The sequence below is a fragment of the Echinops telfairi genome, unplaced genomic scaffold (genome assembly GCF_000313985.2).
Source record: "Echinops telfairi isolate 266 unplaced genomic scaffold, ASM31398v2 ScPeMD7_9;HRSCAF=40, whole genome shotgun sequence".
NCBI classification, from domain to species: domain Eukaryota; kingdom Metazoa; phylum Chordata; class Mammalia; order Afrosoricida; family Tenrecidae; genus Echinops; species Echinops telfairi.
This window is the reverse complement of record NW_022103906.1, coordinates 79,771,188-79,792,369: the sequence shown is the minus strand read 5'-3', so window position 1 is coordinate 79,792,369 and position 21,182 is coordinate 79,771,188. Positions and strand designations below refer to the sequence as shown.

The following is a 21,182-nucleotide window of genomic DNA, read 5'->3' as shown; positions in this document are numbered from 1 at the left end:
AGCTCATCTCCTAGTCCCTCTCCCAGTCCTCGCCTCACTGACCTCCGTCTTGTTTCATGAACAGGTCCTTAGGGCCTGAGGCAGGGCCACTTTCCCACCCTCCTGCCAGAGTCATCCTGCCTTCAGATGTGGTTCTCCTGGCACTTGCCCTCACCGCCATCAAGTCTCCTCGTCTCTTACCTTCTTACAGTCAATAGCCATTCCTTTCTATCCTCTTCCTGCCTTTATTTTTCACTTCTCACTCTTACCACTTTTTTTATATGCTGCATATTTGCTTAGTAAATTTTAAGTAAGTAAATTTTACTTATTTTCTGTCTCTCTTACAATAGAATGAGCTCTGTGAAGATAAACACTTGCAACTTTTGTTCACAGCTATACCTTCAGTGTCTAGAACAGAGACTCATAGATAGAAAGAGTTTAAAATTATTGCTAATTCCGTCGCCTGCTCCCCCATTTGGTTCATTTTAAAGTTTTCTACATAATGCTTGCTTTTGCTAGGAACCTTGCATGTTACCAAGGATGTTCGATCTGAAGTATTTTCTTGAGATGGAAACAAAAATTCACAGATGTAATCTACTAGTGATTGGACAGGTGTTCAGTCATTCATGCGCTGAATCCTGCAATAGACTCACACTCAGCAAGACCTGATGCAGACTTCGTTTGTATAGTATATTTTAGAACGTAGAATTTGTCCTGTGAAAAGTAAGGATTTAATCATGGGTTTTAAAAAAGAGGTTGAGGTATTTGGACTGATTTTGCGTTTATAGAGGATGTGCTCAAGGAGAGCAAGACTGGAAACTGGGAGACCATGTAGGAAGGCATCGTAGTAGTCCTGCTAGAGATGGGGAGAACTGGAATCATGGTAGAGAATAACATGAAGAAAGAGTGAATTTCAGAAACACTCAGAAAAGCAAAATGGACAGATCTTGATGTTTACTTGCAAGTGTCTGATATGGGCAACGAGTCAAAAATGACGACACAAGCCAAACTTGCTGCCATCGAGTTGATTCTGACTTACAGTAACCTTATAGAACAGAATAGAGCTGCCCCTGTGGGATTCTGATACTGCCAATCCTAACAGGTGGAGAGGGCCTCATCTTTCTCCCTTGGGAGTGGCTAGTGGTTTCGAACTGCTGATCTTGAAGTTAACAGCCCTACTTGTAAACACAATACCACCTGGGCGCCAATGTGTCAAAATACTTGAGAAAAACCAAAGACCCTAATCTGTTGGTGCCCAGGTGATTCTGACTCATGGCAACCCGTTTTCTTGGCTGTAATCTCTATGGAAGCTGATCACCAGGCTTTTCGTTTGCAGAATTGCTGGGTGGATTCAAACTGCTCACTTAACCTTCTAAGGCACCTTAGTGGCACTATCCAATACGTACTTCTAACCTCAAGGCCAGCAGTTCAAACCCACCAGCCACTCCAGGAGAGAAAAATGAGGCTGTCTGCTCCCATAAAGATTTATAGCTTTGGAAACTATGGGTTTCGAGATGAGTGGAAATGGACTAGATGGCTATGAGAGGGGCCTCCAACATACAGGAGGAACGGAGGGGGCCTTCCATTTGGAAAGCTGAATTTGAAGTGCCTATGTGACATGGGGTGGTGGTGGGATGGGCAGAAGGCGAGGAGCTTTCTACTCCCATGAACAGTTACAGTCTCGGAAACCCACAGAGGCAGTTCTCCCCTACCCCAGAGAGTCCCGTCGCTCTGACTCGCTGGCAGTGAGTATGTGACAGCCCTGTGGAGAGATCTGTTAGAGAGTTGGATTATGGATCTGAAGCTTACAAGAACTGAACTAACGATGGAGATTTGGCAGTCATCAAAATAGAGATTGGAGGCAATAGAACCACGAGAAACTCAAACCCTCAAGAGCTAGGCACCAAGGAATCTCGAATGAAGTGAGAGGAAAACGAGGCTAATGCTGCACACCCCTCAGGCCGCACTTGTAAGCACCGCTTCCTGAGCAGTGCCTCATTGACCTCTGATCAAAGTGAGCTCTCCTGTCTTGTTTTAACTTGGAGCCATTTTTCTCCCTTTATAACTCCTATCATGGGGAGAATGACATATTTATTTTTATCCTTTGTTGATGGCTTGTTCTCCCACCCCAAGAGAGTAAGAGCTTGTGCTCTACTCTTGGTTATGTGCCGGTTTAGAGCACAGGGTCTGATACGGAACCCAGGCTTGTGACGAAGTGTGGGGTCTTAGAAGCATGGGTAAGAAGCGTGGGGTCGTAGAAGCGAGTGCAGGATACTTTTCAGAAGGGAATCACTTCACATGCTGCTTCAAGGAGTTGATAAAATCACAACAACTTGCTAGCCTATACTGAGCACTAATGAATAAAGAAATAAAAATGTATTTGTTGAGAAGGGAAGTATCAGGTGAGTAATTTGTCAGGCAGACACTACACCTACTACTCAAGGAGCACTTGGTCCAAAGGGGCGATAATAACAACAGCCAATTGCCTACAGGCACTAGCTGCACTGTTCTCTTTGCAATGCAGTGTTTCCTTCAGCCTCACAACGCTAAAGATAGGTGCAGTTATTATCCGTATGGTACGGATGTATAAATAGGTTTAAGGAGATTATGTACTTTGCCCAAGGTCACATAAGAGGTAGGTAAGCCAGGACTTGAACAAGGCCCTTCTGCCCCAAAGCCCATGCTTTTAGCCATCTTGCTGATCTCCACTCCCGTAGAGCCATCCATTTGATTTCTCACCAGGAAAGTGATACCTTGAAAATGACATTGGAGCAGGAATACTTTTGCTGCTGTTTATAGGATGGATTAGAAGTGAGAGTGATTGGGACTGAGAAACAAGATAAAAGGATCTTGCCTTAATCTAGACGGGGGTATTTGGTTCCAAACTAGGATCATAATTATATCTAGGAACGAGAAAGGAGATGATCTAAGATACATTCTTAGGAGAAATTGGCAGGATATGAATACCAATTAGAAATGCGTGGTGAAGAGAAAAAAGAATTTTTAAATAAGATTGTAATCTTAGACACTGGAGATTTTCATAAGCTGTACATCTAATGTGGAGAAAATGTACCTTTTGTTGCATGAAATAATACGTTTGTGAGTAAGATTTTATGAATTACCCAACAAAAAAAGAGATTTGATTTAGACAGAATTTTGGTCTTCAGAAAGGGGTTAGAAACAAGTTTCCAGACTAGAGACAAAGAATTTGCTAGGAAGTATTTGTTAAAACCATGTTGGGGTGGGTTTGGGGATGGGGGAGAATCACATCAGATTGTCAAGGAGCTTAGCATTGTCAGTAATGCACTTTACCAACCTGACTGCTGGTGGCACAGTGCTATAGTCCTCTCACAGTGAGACCATGGGAAGCGTGAGAGGTGGTTTCACTTTGTAAGAATGTGCCTCCTTTCACAAGGCTAGATGGAGGATGTTGATGGGCACTAGTAAAATCCAAAAAGTACCATGAGTGTAAGGCTAGGGATAGGATTCCTGCATCTCATTAGGGCTTCTCCAGACAGTAGTGATTGATGAGGCCCAGACCAGAAGTGCAATCACTCACTGTCACTGCCACAGCCATATATGAAAGAGAACCTGGCTGACATGCCAGCGCGGGAGACTTTGTGTCAGGCACCTGTACCAAGGTCCTAGCATAGAGTAAACATTGCATCTTTGTCATCTGACTTCATAACCACAGGGTGAGGCTATGGAAATCCAAGTGGAAAGTGTAATCCAAACCTAGATTATCACTTAAATTTTAATCATATATAGCATTTTATTTTCCTATCAGTATAGAAATCCCAAACTTTATGAGTTAACTTTGTGCTTTTGTGTCGGTTCTGATGCTTTCATGATGCTTGTAATTGAGAGACCATAATGCTGAGAATTTCTCTAATATAGGGGAAACATTAAAGGTACATTTCTTATTGTCGTTCTTCCTTTTTTAGGTGTGAAATTTTTCAACATGAGTGGCCTCGGGGACAGTTCATCTGACCCTGCAAACCCAGACTCACATAAGAGAAAAGGATCGCCATGTGACACACTGGCTTCAAGGTATGGGCGGTCTCTTTCTGGCAGAGCTGCTGCACCACTGTCATTGCTGCCTTAGAGCTTTCATTTCATCGACTCACACGTTCACTGGCCTCTGAGCTCCTCTTGCTCTCGTTGCCCTCCGGTCCATTCTGCTGCCTCTTCTTTATCTGATTGTCCAGTGGCAGCAGTACCTTTGCATCCTCTGAAACCAGCACGTCACCACTTCCTCAAAGCAGCATTCCCTTCCTTCTGTGAATAGTCAAGCCCTCATCTTTATATCTGTCTCATATTTTTTTTCAATAGCTCTCATTTCATAATTGTAGGCTTTCACTAGCTTGGGTGATTATTTCATGAAGGACTGCCTTATTTATAAGACTAAAAACTGTATTAGTTGTGGGGCCTTGTTTGTTTGGGGGTTGTTGGTTTTTTGGGTTTCTTTGCTCACTGATGTACCCCTAATACCTAGAAAAATGTGTAGATTATATAAAGATGTCATAAATATACGGGTAAGTAAAAGAGTATTGCTACTAGTATTCCAGGTCATATGTCCCACCTACCCGTAGCCATCAAGATGATTGCTAAGTCATTGTGATGCTATTGTAGAAGGGCTTCCAGAGGCTGTGAATCTTTACAGAAGCAGACTCCCTCATCTTTCTCAGGTAGAGGGGCGAGTGGGTTTAGACTGTTGACCTTGTGGTTAGCAAGCAGCAGTAGCTTGAATTTGAATGACTTGCATCGCCACCAGACCTCCTTCATGTCTTAAATGCACAGACTTACTGCAAAGGAAACATGCTTCAATGTATCTCTGAAATCAGTGGTAGCTGCAGACCACTTCTCTCAGTAGTGCACTGTCTTGGACTCAAAGGTCGAATCAAAACAGTGGCTTCTGAGGGAATCTGCCAGGCCAGTTAGATGCAAAGCAAAGAGGTCAGCTCAGAAGTCTTTAGCGATGTTTTGAAAGGATTCTGAAGGGGTATTCTTGATAGGTTCTCTCCAAGGTCACAGGAAGATTCATGTGTTTATAAGGAATAAGTTTTCGAAAAACTGAAAACTCTTTTGGTGGGGTAAAAGAGCTATGCTGAGAAATCTTTTTCCCTTACCACAGTGCACCTCCTCGTTCGTTGAGAATAGTGAAGGCTATCCTACAAGAATGTTGATGGGAAGCCTTATCCTATCCACCCTATAACCTTGATTTTATCCCCTCACTTTTCTGTTGTTACCCAAGCTCAGAAGAACATATAAAATAAATATGTATTGCAATTCTGGTAATGATATTACTCAAAGAGCACAGAATTCTTTGAGGAAGGGTTCAAGAGATGGAAACACTGCCTTCAGAGTATGTAGATCCAGATGGGATATATCACGGAACAGTAGCTTCACATTAGATATTTTGCTTATTACAGGTTTCTATGATTTTGTAGCAATAATTTTAGACTTATTCTCATTTTTGCCAAATGATTGAGTTAATAAATCTTGTAAATCTTTAACTGCTGCCTCAGAACATGATGATATTAATGGACCTGAGAAACACTGTGTTTTAATATTAGGATTTTAAAAAAATGATTGTGTGTGAGACTAAACATTTGTTGTGCTGTAAGGAGTAAGACACCTTCCACTAAGTTCGAAACCTATGTCGCTGTGGAGTCAAGGTGGTGTACTGAGTCAGGACTGCTCCATAGAGCTTCCATGGCTGTAAATTTTCATGAGAACAGATTGTCACGTCATCTGAAGCAGAGCTGCTGGGAGTTTGAACTGTGGGGCTTTGCAATCAAGTGCTTAACCACTGCACTACCAGGGTTCTTCATGACCAGCTTAAATAGGCTAAAAGAGACCCATCACCTAAGAAGACTGGAACAAATCCCAGATGGATAAGGAACCTCAGTCAGGTTGAAAGGGAAATTTTCCATCTGAGATGAGAGGCGAAGAGGAGAGGAGGGAATTTTACTCTATTCACTCTGAGGATCTACAGCAATGGCTCTCAACCTTCCCAATGCCGCGACCCTTTCATACAGTTCCTCATGTTGTGGTGACCCCCCAACCATAAAATTATTTTTGTTGCTACTTCATAACTGTAATTTTACTACTGTTATGTAACAGGTGACCCCTGTGAAAGGTTCGTTCGACCCCCAAAGGGGTCATGATCCACAGATTGAGAACTGCTGATCTAAGACGAGTTTTTTTGTCTTCTGCAGTATTGACATTTGGGGCCAGATGATTTTTGTTTATGTAAACAGTATAATACTGTCTTGGTCTACCAGGATCCCTAGTGGCACAGTGGTTAAAGTGACCGGTTGCTAATGGAAAGATTGCAGATTCAAACCCACCAGCTGCAGAGAAAGATGTGGTAGTCTGATTCCCTAACGATTATAGCTGTGGAAGCCTATGGGGCAGTTCTGCTCTGTCCTATAAGAATTGCTGTGAGTTGAAATCAAATGCTTTTTGTCTGTTGTATACTGATCTATAATATACTTCTTTCAACATAATTTTTGAGATATTAATATATTTATCTGTTCCTGTTCACTTTTGATTAGTATTCTATTACATATTCCATATTTGAAAATGCATTCCCTACTAATCTGCATGTAGTTTAGTATAAACTTTCATTATTCTAGCCAGTAGTGCCACCAACATCCTCATACACGTCTCTTGTTATATGTATGTGAAGGTGTTTCTTTAGGCTTATACACATTTTTATGTTGAGTTAGATAATGAACCCATTGCTCTCCAAATGACAGCCATTAAGCATTCCTGTTTCCCTATGTCCTGGGTAATACTGTTCTATACTTATTTGAAATGTTTGCCAGTCCAATGAGTGTATGGTTGTACTTTTATGTATAATTCTCTGATTATTGGTTAAATTGTTCATCATTTTATATTTTTATTGGTCCTTATATTAGTCCACTTCTGTGAATTCCCTGCCAACAATCCTGCTTGATTGTCTTTCTTTTTAAAACATTTTACAAGGTTTTTAATGTTGTGGTTATTAACCTATGTTTTTTTTTCATCTGATGCAAAGATCTTCTCCAGCAGATATTTGCAGAGACTACCAGAAAAATATTTACTTGTGTATTATTGACTATGCAAGGTTGCTTGACTGTGTGGATCATAACAAACTATGGATAACATTGCAAAGAATGAGAATTCCAAAAGACTATCGTGCTCATGGGAAACCTTTACATAGACCAAGACCAAGAAGCAGAAGTTCATAGAGAACGAAGAGATACTGAGTAGTTTAAAATAAGGAAAGGTGTGTGTGTGTGTGTGTGTCAGGGTTGTATCTTTTCACCATATTTTTTCCATCTATCTATTTAGTAAATAAGCTGGACTATGAAGAAGAATGAGGCAACAGGATTGGAAGAAGACTCATTAACAACCTCATATGAAGATGACATAACATTGCATGCGGAAAGCCAAGAAGACTTGAAGCACTTAATGGTGAAGATCGAAAGTGACAGCTATTAGTGTGGCTTACAACTCAATGTAAAGAAAATCCAGATCCTCACAACTGGACCAATAAGTGATAGACAGAGAAAGATGGAAGTGGTCAAGGGTTTAATTGTACTTGAACCACTCATGGGAGCAGCAGTCAAGAACTCAAATCAAGTATTACATTGGTCCCACCTGCCCCAGGCTCTTTAACGTGTTAAAGAGGAATGGCGTCACATTGAGGACTAAGGGACACCCGACCCAAGCCATGGCATTCACAATCACCGAATATGCATGTGGAAACTGGACAACTAGTGCACATAAAGAAGATCAGAGAAAAATGGTGCATTTGCATTGTGGCGGTGCTGAAGAATATTCAGAGTTCCATGGGCTGCTGCTGGAAGGACAAACACAGTTGTCTTGCAAGATATACAGCCAGAATGCTCCTTCAGAGCAAGGATGATGAGACTTTGTCCCACATACTTTGGACACGTTGCCAGGAGGAGCTGGTCCCTGGAAAAGGACAGCGTGCTTGGTAAAAAGAAGGGACAGTGAAAAGGAAGAAGTGATGGAGTGACACAGTGGCTGCAACAATGAGCTGGGATTAAGCATAACGACAACTGTGAAGTTGGTACAAGACTGACCTGTGACCGTTCCCTCTTACAGAGGGGTTGCTGCAAGTCAGAGCAGACTCTGTCACCTGACAGGAGCATCTTCTCAGCCCTGTCCTTTGAAGGGTGTCTTGACGCACAGACGTGAAGTTTTCATTTTTAAATCTTTAAGGATATCGTCTGAAAATGTCTTTCTCTACTCTAAGGTGTTAAATGTAGATTTTATATTTTCATGTAGTATACATTTAGGATTTTAATTAACCTGGAGTTTACTTTTTGGTGTGGTATAAGGTAGGGGTCTAATTTTATTTCATTTTGTCATGTAGAAAGTAGTAGTCATCAAACTGTCCTTTTCCTGCTTCTGTACCGTCACCTCTGCCAGTCTGTTAGCTCTATCACGGACCGAGTGCCATCCATGAGCTCTGCTGTGAGGTGGGGCAAGCGCCTCAAGCGCCTCTTTCTTGATATTTTTCAAAATTGTTTTCCCACTTCTTGGCCCTTTCCTCCCACACATAGATTCTAGAATTAGTTTTTTAAGTTTCTCCCCAAAAAATCCTCCTATGAGATGTATCACTGGAATAAAGAGAAGACAGTTTCTGCCTGTACTTGGAAGCATTGAAAGATAGAATTTTTCTAAGTAAATTGGCAATAATTCCTCCAGATTTTGTTTTATGAGAATTGTATAAGAATTTTTACATAAATAGTGGGCTTTTTGTCAATTGTGTACAGAATACATTTTCTTTACTTTTATCTCTGATTATTGATTTATATTTTGTTCTTACTTTTTGAATGGATACTTTTTTCTTTTTGATGAGGAATAACTAATGTCCTAGTCATTATAAGAGTAAAGAGTTGATCAGATTTGTAATTATAACTTAGCTGAACTCTTAAGTATAGTCCTGTTTATTTTCAAAGTTATTTCATAATACCTACCTTCTATTTCAAAGAATGATTATTTAGATTGTAAAAAAAAGTCCAAATACAAGTAGTAGACTTACTGCCTGGTTCTTTTAATATCTGGAGTACTTTGGTGATATAAATGAATATCTAAGCTCTCAGTTACTAACTGAAGGTTGGCAGTTCAAACTCACCTACAGGCACCTCCTAAAAAACCAGCCTGAAAGCCCTGTAGCACACAGTTCTACTTTTTAACACATGGGCTTGCCATGAGTTGGAATCAGCTTGATGACTACTAGTTTGATTTTCTTTTCTCCTGTTAATATCTTGTACTCCTGGGCAATTTGAAATGTTCAAGCAAGTATATCTTCGGGAAAGTAGATCTGTTACAGCAGTCATTCACATGTATGTCAGAAGTTGTCTTCTGTGCTATCTGGTATCTGTTTTTTAGACATGGACTTAAATTTCTTTCCAAGTGTGGTTGTATAAACCAGATTAAAAACAAATGTTTAAACAATGAACAGTTGATCAAAGATGGAAGTACGATGATCGAAATGACCACTAACGGAACTTTCTTCATGTAACAGCACTGAAAAAAGGCGCAGGGAACAAGAAAATAAGTATTTGGAAGAGCTGGCTGAGTTACTTTCTGCCAACATCAGTGACATTGACAGCCTGAGTGTAAAACCAGACAAATGCAAGATTTTGAAAAAGACGGTTGATCAGATACAGCTAATGAAGAGAATGGAACAAGGTAAAAAATAATATAGAAATCCTGTGGCTACTATTTGTTACACAAAGACATTTACAGTCTGTGGTTCTCTTTTTTTATTATTATTAAGAAACTGTGTTGAACACCATGATTTAGTAATTACATGGTCCACCAAGACACTTGAGGTTTGCCTACCAGAAACAAAGGTAAAGTACTTTGGAAGAACATTCCTACAACTTGCCTCCATGTGATTCCCATAGGAAAGGCCCTGCTGAGGGTGACGGTGCACTAAAAATTTCTATAGCATATGAATACATCATCTATGATGAGTAAGAATACAAACAAACGGAAGGACTAGACCCACTTATTAAAAGCAGTAATTTGAAAAGATTAAATATGTTTAAAATGAGTAAAGTTATAAAATAACAATGACTATGGAAAAAGCAGGTGGAACTGGAAAAGGGAAAAATTGTTCTTATAAAACAACAATAAAAGTCATTAAAAGTAAAAAACTAGTGAATGACTTAGCAAATGAGAGATCTGAAAGAATGACCAGACTATCGGAGCTATAAAATCTGAGAAGATATCAAAGGGAGATCTAAAGGGTAGTGTACATAAACTAGAGAGAGATTCCAAAATATATCTTCCAGGGATAAGTTTCAAAAGGAGAGCTCAGTGAGAAGTTAGTATTTAAAAAGATCAAGACTGGGTCAATGAAAGACAGGAATCATCAGATATAAGAACATAGAGGAAGCAGAGACTGTTGAAGGAGCTAGAAACTTGCACAGTAACAACACCAAAAACCATCATTAAATTCCTTAGAACAAAGAGGATAACTGCATCCCTCCAGAAAAAAAGGACGTTATCAAAACGAACAATTAAAAACTAGGCAGAGTTCTTAGGAATTAAAAATATAGTCGAAGAAATGAGAGAAACTCAAAAGAAATAGAGAAAAGATAAAAGTATTACTCATGAGAATAAACATGAAATTCCACCCCCAACCCACCCCTGCCACTGCCAAAAAAGCAATCAGAATGTGCTGTAAATTGTATTGATATGATCATAGTCATGCCAAGACCACAAACTTGCCCCAAAGTATTCTATAACTATACTGAGAGAAGGGGCGGTGGGGCGATGGGGGTGGGTGGGAATGATGTGAAGTATATATATGAATCGAAGGGTAGGTAGAGTAAAAGATGCATTTCTATCTTATACAGTGGGAAAAAAGTTCTGATACCTATGAATGAAGTAGTCAGATGAAGTTGCAAAGTATATAATAACAATATAGAGATAAATACAACTGAAAACACTAAATGCTATGAAGGGTTTTCTTAGGGTGAGCAGAGCTGGAAGAGTAAGGAGCTGGGAAAATAACTGTTACTTAGAAACAAGCCTTGTCCAACTATTAGCTCTTTCTCCTGTACATATATATAGTTCTGGTTAAAAAGAGATCCATTTAAAAGAAAGAGCTCAACACAGTTTCTGGCTGGTATGAAGTCAGTGCTCACTAAGTGAGCTACCATTATTATAGAACAGAATTAAACACTGCCCACCGTAAAGTAATTACCAGACCTGGATAATTTGTACAAGTGAGTTCTAACATATTTCTGGAATCAGGTCATCTTACACAAACTCTATCCAAGAACAAGAAAAAGAAGAACTGCACCTGAACTAATTTTTTGGAGCTAGTAAACCTAGGTACCAAATCAGAAAAGGCCAGAAGAAGAGTGGAAAATGTAGGCCTATCACATTTGGAAATCTAGACACGCAAATCCTGCAGTTAGCATAGCCACTATTCTACCAAGGCTCCTTTTAGATAAACTATTAACATAGATAAAATATTAACAAGTTAACACTGCACCAGTGAATTTTTTAAAAATCATTTTATTGGGGGCTCATACAACTCATTACAATCCATACATCAATTGTATAAAGCACATTGTTAAATTCGTTACCCTCATGATTCTCAAAACATTTTCTCTCCATGTAAGCTCCTGGCATCAGCTCCTCATTTTTGCCCCTCTTTCCCTCTCCCACCTCCCTCGTGAGCCCTTGATAATTTATAAATTATTATTTTGTCATATCATACACAATCCGATGTCTCCCTTCACCCACTTTCCTGTTGTCCCTCCCCGAGGGAGGAGGTTATATGTAGATCCCTGTAATAGGTTCCCCCTTTCTGCTCCACCCTCCCAGAGAACTTTTTTTTTTAAGATGCATCATCATCACATCAATTTTTAATATTAGGAAATTATGTTAAGCAGAAGAGTGGAAGTTTTTATTATCTGACATTGCCCAACATTCCATTAAAATACAATATTTAAAGGTGTAAATCCCCAAAGGATGAAGAGCATGTGTGAGGAGATGACAGCAGACAAGATTTTCAGAGCTGGAAAATGGGTAGTCGGATGACCAGTATTGCCGGGGTGCTGTGGGGGAGCTAGGGAGAGGCTGTGCCCCTTCCTTGTCCCATTTTAAAACACCTCTGCAGCCTGGCTCTACTCTGAAAATGGAGTGGGGTGGGGGGGTGTCCTCTGGGGAAGATACATATGGGGTGCTGACACTGGAGATCTTCCCATGAAAAAGTAGCTCTTGGTCTTGCCTCACCCTTCACACAGCTGCCAAATTAGCTTTTTAGTACCTCGCTCTTTCATATGAACCCAAGGCCACAGAGTCTCAGAAAGCTTGTATGATCAAAGAGAAGCAAACAAGCAAGCATAAAAAGCAAGGAAGCAGGGGCAGTACAATATAGGGAGCAGAAGGAAAAAGGAAAGCAAGTAGGCCCTCCGAAATGGAAGGGGAGCTCTTTCATCCGTGCCGTCGAAGTGAACATTGGACATTGAAAACAGGATAGCTGCAGATCAACTTCACCTCTTCCCTCGGTCTCTCTCCTCCATAAAATTCTTCCCACTCACCCTATTCTTTTTTTAAACGTTACAAAACAAAAAACTCAAAGCCCTCTATGTTTTTCTTGATTTCTTTTCCCCCACTACACCTTTTACATCTGACGAGTAAGCATTTTCTTTGCTGGTGTGTGTGTGTGCCTATCCGTACTGCAGCTGCATGAGGGCAGCCACGTCTGTCTGCTCCCCTTTGCATTCCTTGTGCCTGTAATAAGTTCCTGGTCGCATAGTAGGCCGGAAGCCCTTGCTGCTCGCGGCAAGATGCGCATTTCCCGCTCACCAGGAGAAAGGTGATGCTTTCTGGTCCTGTAAAGATCGACAGTTTTGAAAACCCAAACTGGCAGTTCTCCTCTGCCTTACAGAGCCACGTTGAGTCAGAATTGACTAGGTGGCAGCGAGTTGGCTTTGGAATAGTAGGCTCTCAGAGAATATGTGTTGGACAAAGAAAGATAATTTGAAGAAATCACATAGACAGTAAAAGGAGATAAGCAATGGGAAATGAAATAAAAGATAAGAAACGTATAGTAGTAGTTCAGGAAGTATGTAGCCTATGATTAGTTCCAGATAAAGAGAACAGATCAAATAGCGGGGAGAAAGTGATAAGAGAAATAGAAATTTAAAAAAAATTCTCACCAGCACAGAGCTATGTCCTCATGGTTTACCACGTTTTAAGGTTGAAAGCACTCGAGTAGTGCCCGACACAGTGCATAAAAAGGGAAGAGAAACCCAGTGCACAATGCAGTGGCATTTCCACAGCCTGGAGACAGACAAAGGGAGAGGAAACGGGTCACACACACTCTAGTTTTCAGAGTGGGTTAGACTTATCAATAACATTGGACACTAGAAGGCTAGATCTAGAGTTTGTCTTTAGCCCAGTGAAGCATGGGTACAAATTAAAGATACCTTCCTATTACAAAAGTAAGATATGAGGAGCTGCAGCCAAGCATAAGCTTCAAGTGTTCTCGAGGAAGCAGAAGAACAAAACCTTTTCCTATTACTAGTGGTACATCCTCTCTGGGCGCCATGTGTTAGTATTTGGTAATGTCAAGGATACACGGACCCTGTGTCCAGTGACTTCTCTTGTTTACACTAAACCAGCTATCACATATGTTCAGCTGACATACTGGAAGTGGTTTCTTAGAACACTGTCTAAAGTGTCTTATTAGTAAGGGACAAGACATATCAATGGTGAACTTTTTATATAGTTTGAATCTATATATCAGTTAAAATGAATTAGTCCTACATGTAGTCTGTATCACTAAATCTCAAAGATAAAAGTAAATGGAGAAATTAAATGGTTTATACAGGGGCCTTAAAGTTTTGTGGAAAAAACGACATTATCCTTTCAATACTTATCCTTTCCGTGAACTTTTTGAAGCCCCCTTAACTAGTAAGGTTTTAAATAGAATAGTACTCTTAAGACAACACATGTAGAGATAAAAACATGCTCAGAAATGAGATGTGCCAACCATAGAATAATGGTTATTTTTGAAAGGGAACTCAGGAAGAATGGTGGCAGGGCTTTTGCAACGTTTACATCATATTTGTTTAAAACAGAAAGATCTGAAGCAAGTAATGGAGAAATATTAACATCTCCGAGAAGTCAGTAGTGGCCATGTGAAGTATGCTGTCTTTTTCTATATGTTTTGAACTATTTAAACTATTTCAATTTTAAAGTAGAGAGATGAATGTCTGTATTTAGTAAATTGTCATTGCTCATGTCAGGTAACTCCTAGCTGAAAGTAGGAAATACCTGAAAGATCTTCACTTGTGTTTTATTGACTGTGCAAAGGCAGTCAGCTGTGTGGATCATGCAGAACTTGTACATGGATCAAGAGGCCGTTGTGAGAACAGAACAAGAGAATACGGCATGTTCTTAAATCAAGAAAGGTGTGTGACAGGCTTGTATCCTCTCACCATAGTTATTCAGTCTGTATACTGAGCCAATCACCAGAGAAGCTGGTTTAGATGGAGGAAAATTTGGCATTAAGATTGGAGCAAAGCTTATTAACAATCTGTGATATGCACATGATACAACCTTGCTTGCTGAAAGTGAGGAAGATTTGCTAATGAAAATCAAGGATTGGAACCTTCAGTATGGATTACAACTTAATGTAAAGAAAACCAAAATCCTCACTTATGGACCAGTAGGTAACATGAAAAAATAGAGGTTGAAGTTATCAATGATTTTGCCTTACTTGGATCCATAATCAATGCTCATAGAAACATCAGTCAAGAGATCAAAAGATGAGTTGCATTAGGTAAATTCTGCACAAAATCTCTTTATAGGGTTGAAAAGCAAAAGGATGGACAGTCAGGGTGCAGTAGAGTAATGATGAAACATACTAATTTCCTCTAGTTCTTAAGTGCTTCCTCCCCCCACTGTCATGATCCCAGTTCTACCTTACAAATCCGGCTAGACCAGAGGATGTACACTGGTACATATAAGAACTGGAAACACAGTGACTCCAGGGTAGATGCTCCCTTCAGGACCAATGGTGAGAGTGGCAATACCGGAAGGTGGAAAGGGGGAACTGATCACAAGGATCTGGGGGGCGGACAACAGAAAAGTGGGTGAAGGTAGACGTCAGACAGTGTAAGACATGACAAAATAATAATGGGGATGGCAACAAGTGTACAAATGTGCTTGACACATTGGATGTACATATGGATTGTGACAAGAGTTGTATGAGCCCCCAATAAAATGATTTTAAAAAAAAGACAATAAAAGTGTGTGGATTTGAAAAAAGAAAGACTAAGGTGCACCTGACCCAAGCCATGGTATTTTTCATTGTCTCATATGCATGTGAAAGTTGGACATTGGATAAAGAAGACCAAAGAAGAATGGATCCATTTGAATTGTGGTGCTGGAGAAGAAGATTGAAATTACCATGGACTGCTAAAAGAGCAAACTGATCTATCTTGGGAAAAGTATGGTCAAAGTGTTCCTTGGAGGCAAGGATGGGGAATCTTCATCTTACATACCAGGAGTCCAGTCCCTGGAGGAAGACATCATGTTTGATAAAGAGAGGCAGTGAAGAAGGGAAGGCCCTCAAGGAGATTGATTGGCACTGTGGTTGCAGCAATGAACTCACAGTTGTGAGGCTGGCGCAGGACCAGGCAGTGTTGCCTTCTGCTGTGCGTAGGGTCACCATGGGCCGGAACTGACTCGATGGCCCCTAACAACAACAGAAGTAGCTGTTAGTCAGAATTGATGTCAACAGAATAACTAGTCAGGAAAATTGGAACCTTTTATTATGTAAGCTTGATGCTGCTTTAAAATGAGAGGAGAGCTTTCTTTTTTGAGGGGAGAGCTTTCTGTCATCACAAAAGAACTGAATCATCTGGCAGGTAGGATTTCATCAATCAGAGCATCATACCATAAGCATGGAAAGTTCGCTACTTCAGCCTAACTCTCCTGAGGAATAGTCTCTGTTCTACGATACTGATCAAATCAAGAAAGGAAAACAGACAGAGAAAATTGTTCATTCTTTTTACAATGTATCCATATACTAAACTCTTGGTATGGACTCCTGAGTAAGGAACAGTTCTAGTCTGTCTTAGTAGGCTCACCATGAGTCGGAGTAGACTCACTGGCAGTGTGTGTGTATGTATAGCACTGTTCTCCTGGTTGGAGCATTGGATTTGGTTAAGCCAAGATTCAGGTGGCTCATGCTGCCACTTTCTGGTGTGTAATTTGGGGTGCAGTATTTACCTTGGTGACCCTTCACTTCATAATCCATCGCATGAGGATAGTGAAGACTAAATGTTAAAGTTCCTAGGTATAAACTAAATACCTATTTGAAATCTAAATTAGGTGAACCTATGCCTTTCTAAACTTACCGTTTTGGATATATGAATATGGGAATTTCTTTGCTACAGAGAAATCAACCACTGATGACGATGTACAGAAATCAGACATTTCATCCAGTAGCCAAGGAGTAATTGAAAAGGAATCTTTGGGGCCTCTTCTATTGGAGGTAAGTGTTGTCATTGACCCAGAAAGTGATCAAAATCTCATTTCTAGCTAATTTGTTTTCTCTCTCTTTGTTAGAGAACAAAGTAAAGTTTAAGCATTTCTTATAATTATTATGAAAGCTGGTTGACAGTTGTTACCATTTCAGAACCAAGTGTACACACTGAACATGAGGGTTTTTTATAAACGCAGGCTAAAGTAGTCAGGTGGAAACCTGAGACCTGCTGTGTGGTTTGAGTTTATTTCTGGGGTGGACTCATTGGGCCAAGAAAGGATTATAGAATGGCTGACTGACCCAGCTAGTGCTCTCTCTGTTGACTACAGAATTCCTCTTTTGAGTAAGGGGTGCCTCGCTTTATTATCAAAAATTTTCTCACTAAAAAGTTTTAAATGGTTTGTGTCAGCATTCTAGGGGAACTCAGGATTTTAACAAGCCTCTAACACACTTTGTGAAGTGAGGAACTTGTAAACTCAGATAATCACAGTGTAACACCTCCCCTTTTCTGTCTCATTTTTGCCCTCTCTGTCCTCAGCACAGATATTTGGTTTGAAGTAGGCCCATGACCACCTTAACCGCCCCTTGAATACATGCATGTGTAAACATAATACGTATGTGTACACACACATTCTCTGGTATTTACTTTCCTGACCTTCCGTAAGGTCCACCCTTCTTTTGTACTCCACTTAACCACTCAATGTTCACAGGCCTTTTTATTTTTTAATGCTTTTGTACTTTTTCCCCTCTTACCCTATTTACTCACCTTATGTATTAACCCTAGTTTCTTTGTCCCTAATCCTAATGTGAGAACATTCTCAAAATTCAGTTCTTCTTTTCCCAATACCAGAAATATCTATTTTCATCATTTTACCCTTTCTCACTATACAGCTGGTACTAGATGGGAACGTTTTACCATGTGCACATTGTAACCATATCTCTTCCCGGAACTCCACTCCTCTGCTTTTAACCCATGATTAAATATTTTTTACACTCAAATTGGCCGCTAGTCTTTGGATGGCACAGATAGCTTAAGTGTTTGACTATGAGCTGAAAGGTTGGTGATTCAGACCTACCCAGAGAGGCCGAAGGAAACAGGCCTGGAGAACTGCTTCCATCAAAGGCCACAGCCTGGAAAGACCTCTGGAGCAGCGCTAGTCTGAACCCCTGGGGTCGTTGAGTCCGAGCACACATGGCCACCAGCAACAGCCGCCAGCCTTCAAGTGTGACTGGTAGCTGTCATGTTAGGCAGCACTGGTAGATAGGGGTTCCATCATTACAGACAGTTCTGGTTGCCAGCATTGGTCTGAGGGTGCTTTTCTAGAGGGACCATCTATGCTTGTAAAAAGCGAGTGGACCATAATATGAGAAATACTAACAATTTTTAGCAGAGTAGTATAGCATGAGTTAAGAATGAAAATATTGGAGGGAATTTCATGACATGTAGAGATTGGTAGCCGAACTTTCCAACTCAAAAAACATTTTATGTATACCGGCAGTTCAAAACCACCAGCTGCTCCTCAGGAGAAAGGCAGGTCTTTCTACACCTGTAAAGAGTTGCAATCTCAGAAACTCAAAGGGGCAGTTCTACCATGTCCTGCAGGGTCACTTTAAGTCTGCATTGACGTGATGGCAGCGAGTTTGGTTTTGTTTTTTAAACTATATGTTAAAGAGTCCTGGTTCTGTATGGGTTACATGTTGAGTTGCTAACCTCAAGGTTAGCAGTTTGAAACCACCCAGCAGCTCCATGGGAGAAAGATGAGGCTTTCTACTCCCATAAAGAGGTAGTCTCAGAAACCTGCAGGGGCAGTTCTACCCTGCCCTATATGGTTGCTATGAATAGACTGGCTGGCAGTTCAAACCTACCAGCTGCTGTACAGGAATAAGATGGCACACTGTTAAAGTCAGAGTTTTGAACCCACCTAATGGTTCTGAGGAAGGAACGGAGAGGGGCCATCTGCTCCCATAAGAATTGCAGCCGTGGGCACCCTTTGGGTAGCTGTACTCTGTCCTATAGGGTCCCTATAAATTGGAATCGATCTGATGGCACACAACAGCTCAATTCTGATTTTAATAAAGAATCTCGCTGGTGTACTGTTTTGTATTGTGCAGGCACTGCACAATTCTGTTTTCCTTCAGTGCCTATATAATTGTTAGGAAGTATGGTGTATTCAAAAAATGTTGTATAGTTCTAATAGACAGGTGACGGCTACATTGTCATTGAAAGCCCGGGCGGGGCCTGTGAGAAGCCTTGAGCAGTGAGAACGCTGCTGCGAGGCTCTCATGAGCAGCCAACAACTCTCTCTCTCTCTCTCTCTCTCTCTCTCTCTCTCACACACACACACACACACACACACACACACACAAAATATATGAGGGACATGAGGACAAGTATTAGCAGATTATACTACTATGATTTTTGGGTTTGTTTTAGAAATTAGAAGTCTCAGATAATATTCCCTGAAATACTCCCAATTATTACTTGGGAGTGGGATTTTTGTAGTTCTCCTACTATCTACCTTATTTTTTTTCCATATTTAAAAATATCTGTGATGTCTATACAATATTTCATTTGCAATAAAAAACAAAACATGGAAGTTAAATTGTATTTACATAGGTTCAATTAGTAGCTAACAACGTTTTAAGCAATTTCACTTAAACAAAACTGGATAGCTCTGCTTTAATCATCACTTTTCATTTAAACTGCAAGACAAATAAATATGAGGGGCTTCAAAAAGTTTGTGGGAATGGTCCGTTTTCTTTTAATGCCCTTTTCCATAAATTTTTTTAAGTCCTCACCTGTGCTGAGAATCCACCTGTATAGCTAATCTAACTTAAAAGGCAATTGAGAAAAAAAAAAAAAAAAGACAATTGAGTTAATTAGACAGGAGGGTACTTCCCTGTGTTTATCTAAACCCTAAATAGTTTAGCCCAGGGAGCTAAGGTTTTAGATTGATTCACATCCCTCCCTCTGCATTGGGGACTGAATGAGACAGTTACAAAAGGCAGATAGGGATAAAAGCAAGGACTTCCTTCCTTTTTGCTCTTGCTAAAGAACTTACTAGCCCTATTTTTAATAATTGTGCTTTATTATTTTTTAAAGTTTGTGATGCAGTGATTTGAGGATGTAGTTCTAATCTCAGTTTATTTTAATACGTGGGTTAAATTAATTGTCTTTGCTGGAAACGACACCTAAAAAATGAGGTAGATGCAAATAGGAAAGTGTCGCTGGAAGAGTTGACCCAGTCATAATGTTCATTTTAAAGCCCAACCAACCCATTCTGCAATATTTTTATTGAAATTTTAATCATCTTTGATCCCGAACTGTGATTCTTTTAAACTAATTTGAAACTGTTGCATTTTTAACAAATTGTTCTTTCTTCACACTCCACTGAAATTCAGGGAGAGTTCTAAAAATCTTGTATTTTAATTTTATAAAGTTCTATTTCTAAGCTGTGAAGCTGAGTATATAATTTTTCACAAGTGATACACAATTTTCAGCAATAAAATCCTAACTATGGAAACATTTCCAAACATCCATTTCTTACTTGCTGTTTCTACAAGAGGTTTTTGTTTTGCTTTGTTCTGTTTTTAAAATCAGTTTACTTTTCATTCATTGTTCAAATTCCATCCTAATGGTGAAGGAACAAAATGAAGTGTTCATATTTTGTGGAAAATGTCTTCAAGTTAATGTGTTATCACATGTCACCAGAGAAAAGGCCAATAAATTTGGAATATTTGCCCTTAAAAATACAAAACGAAAAACAAAAAAACAAAAAACGATGAAACAACAACAAAAAAAGGCGAAACGAAGAAAATGAGCTTGTCCATCTTTGCTAGACACCACTTTCAAATGTTTGCTGCAAGATAACCAGCAATGCCCCATGTGATGTAAGGGTTTTTTAAAATACTTTTATTGGAGGCTCTTACATCTCTTATTACAATTAATACACTCATCCAGTGTGTCAAGCACATTTGCACTTATGCCGCCATCATAATTTTCAAAGCATTCTCTTCCCATTTGAACCCTTGATATCTGTTCCCCATTTCTCCTCCCTCTCTCCCCTATTCCCCCCTCCCTCATGAACCCTTGATAAGTTATAGATTATTTTTTCCATATCTTAACTCATCCTCTGTTGCCCCTCATCTACTTTTCTGTTTTCCGTCCCCCTGGGATGTGGTTCTAGGTTGATCCTTGTGATCGGTTCCCCCTTTCCACCCCCTCCCCTAATCCTCCTGGTATCTCTACTCTCCTTGTTGGCCCTGATGGGTTTGTCTATCCTGGTTTCCCTGTGTTGGGGGCTCTTATCTGTAGCAGTGTGCATGCTCTGGTCTGGTCTAATCTGACTGGGGGGAAGGAAGCATCAAAGACCTAGAGGAAAGTTGTGTGTTTCATCGCTGCTATACTGTACCCTGACTGGCTAACTTGCTCCATGTGACACCTTTGTGAGGGGATGTCCAATTGTTTACAGATGGGCATTGGGTCTCCACTCCATGCCTCCCCCACCCCCATTCACCTTGGGTATGGTTTTATTCTGGGTCTTAGATGCCTGATACCTGATCCTATCAACACCTCATGATCACACAGGCTGGTGTGCTTCTTCCATGTGGGCTTTGTTGCTTCTGAGCTAGATGGCCACTTGTTTACCTTCAA

At 40.2% G+C, this 21,182-nt stretch overlaps 1 protein-coding gene across 5 annotated transcripts in view; it reads left to right on the top strand.

The window, feature by feature from the left end:
* The window catches only part of NCOA1 (nuclear receptor coactivator 1), a 177,098-nt gene that overhangs the window by 77,215 nt on the left and 78,701 nt on the right, over window positions 1–21,182 (top strand). For all 5 annotated transcript variants that reach the window (XM_045286625.1, XM_004696065.2, XM_045286624.1 and 2 more), the window contains 3 exons: window positions 3,924–4,029; window positions 9,530–9,696; window positions 16,440–16,537. In XM_045286625.1, the coding sequence (XP_045142560.1) occupies window positions 3,941–4,029; window positions 9,530–9,696; window positions 16,440–16,537 (354 nt within the window). In that variant the 5' untranslated portion in view covers window positions 3,924–3,940. The remainder of the gene's footprint in view (window positions 1–3,923; window positions 4,030–9,529; window positions 9,697–16,439; window positions 16,538–21,182) is intronic.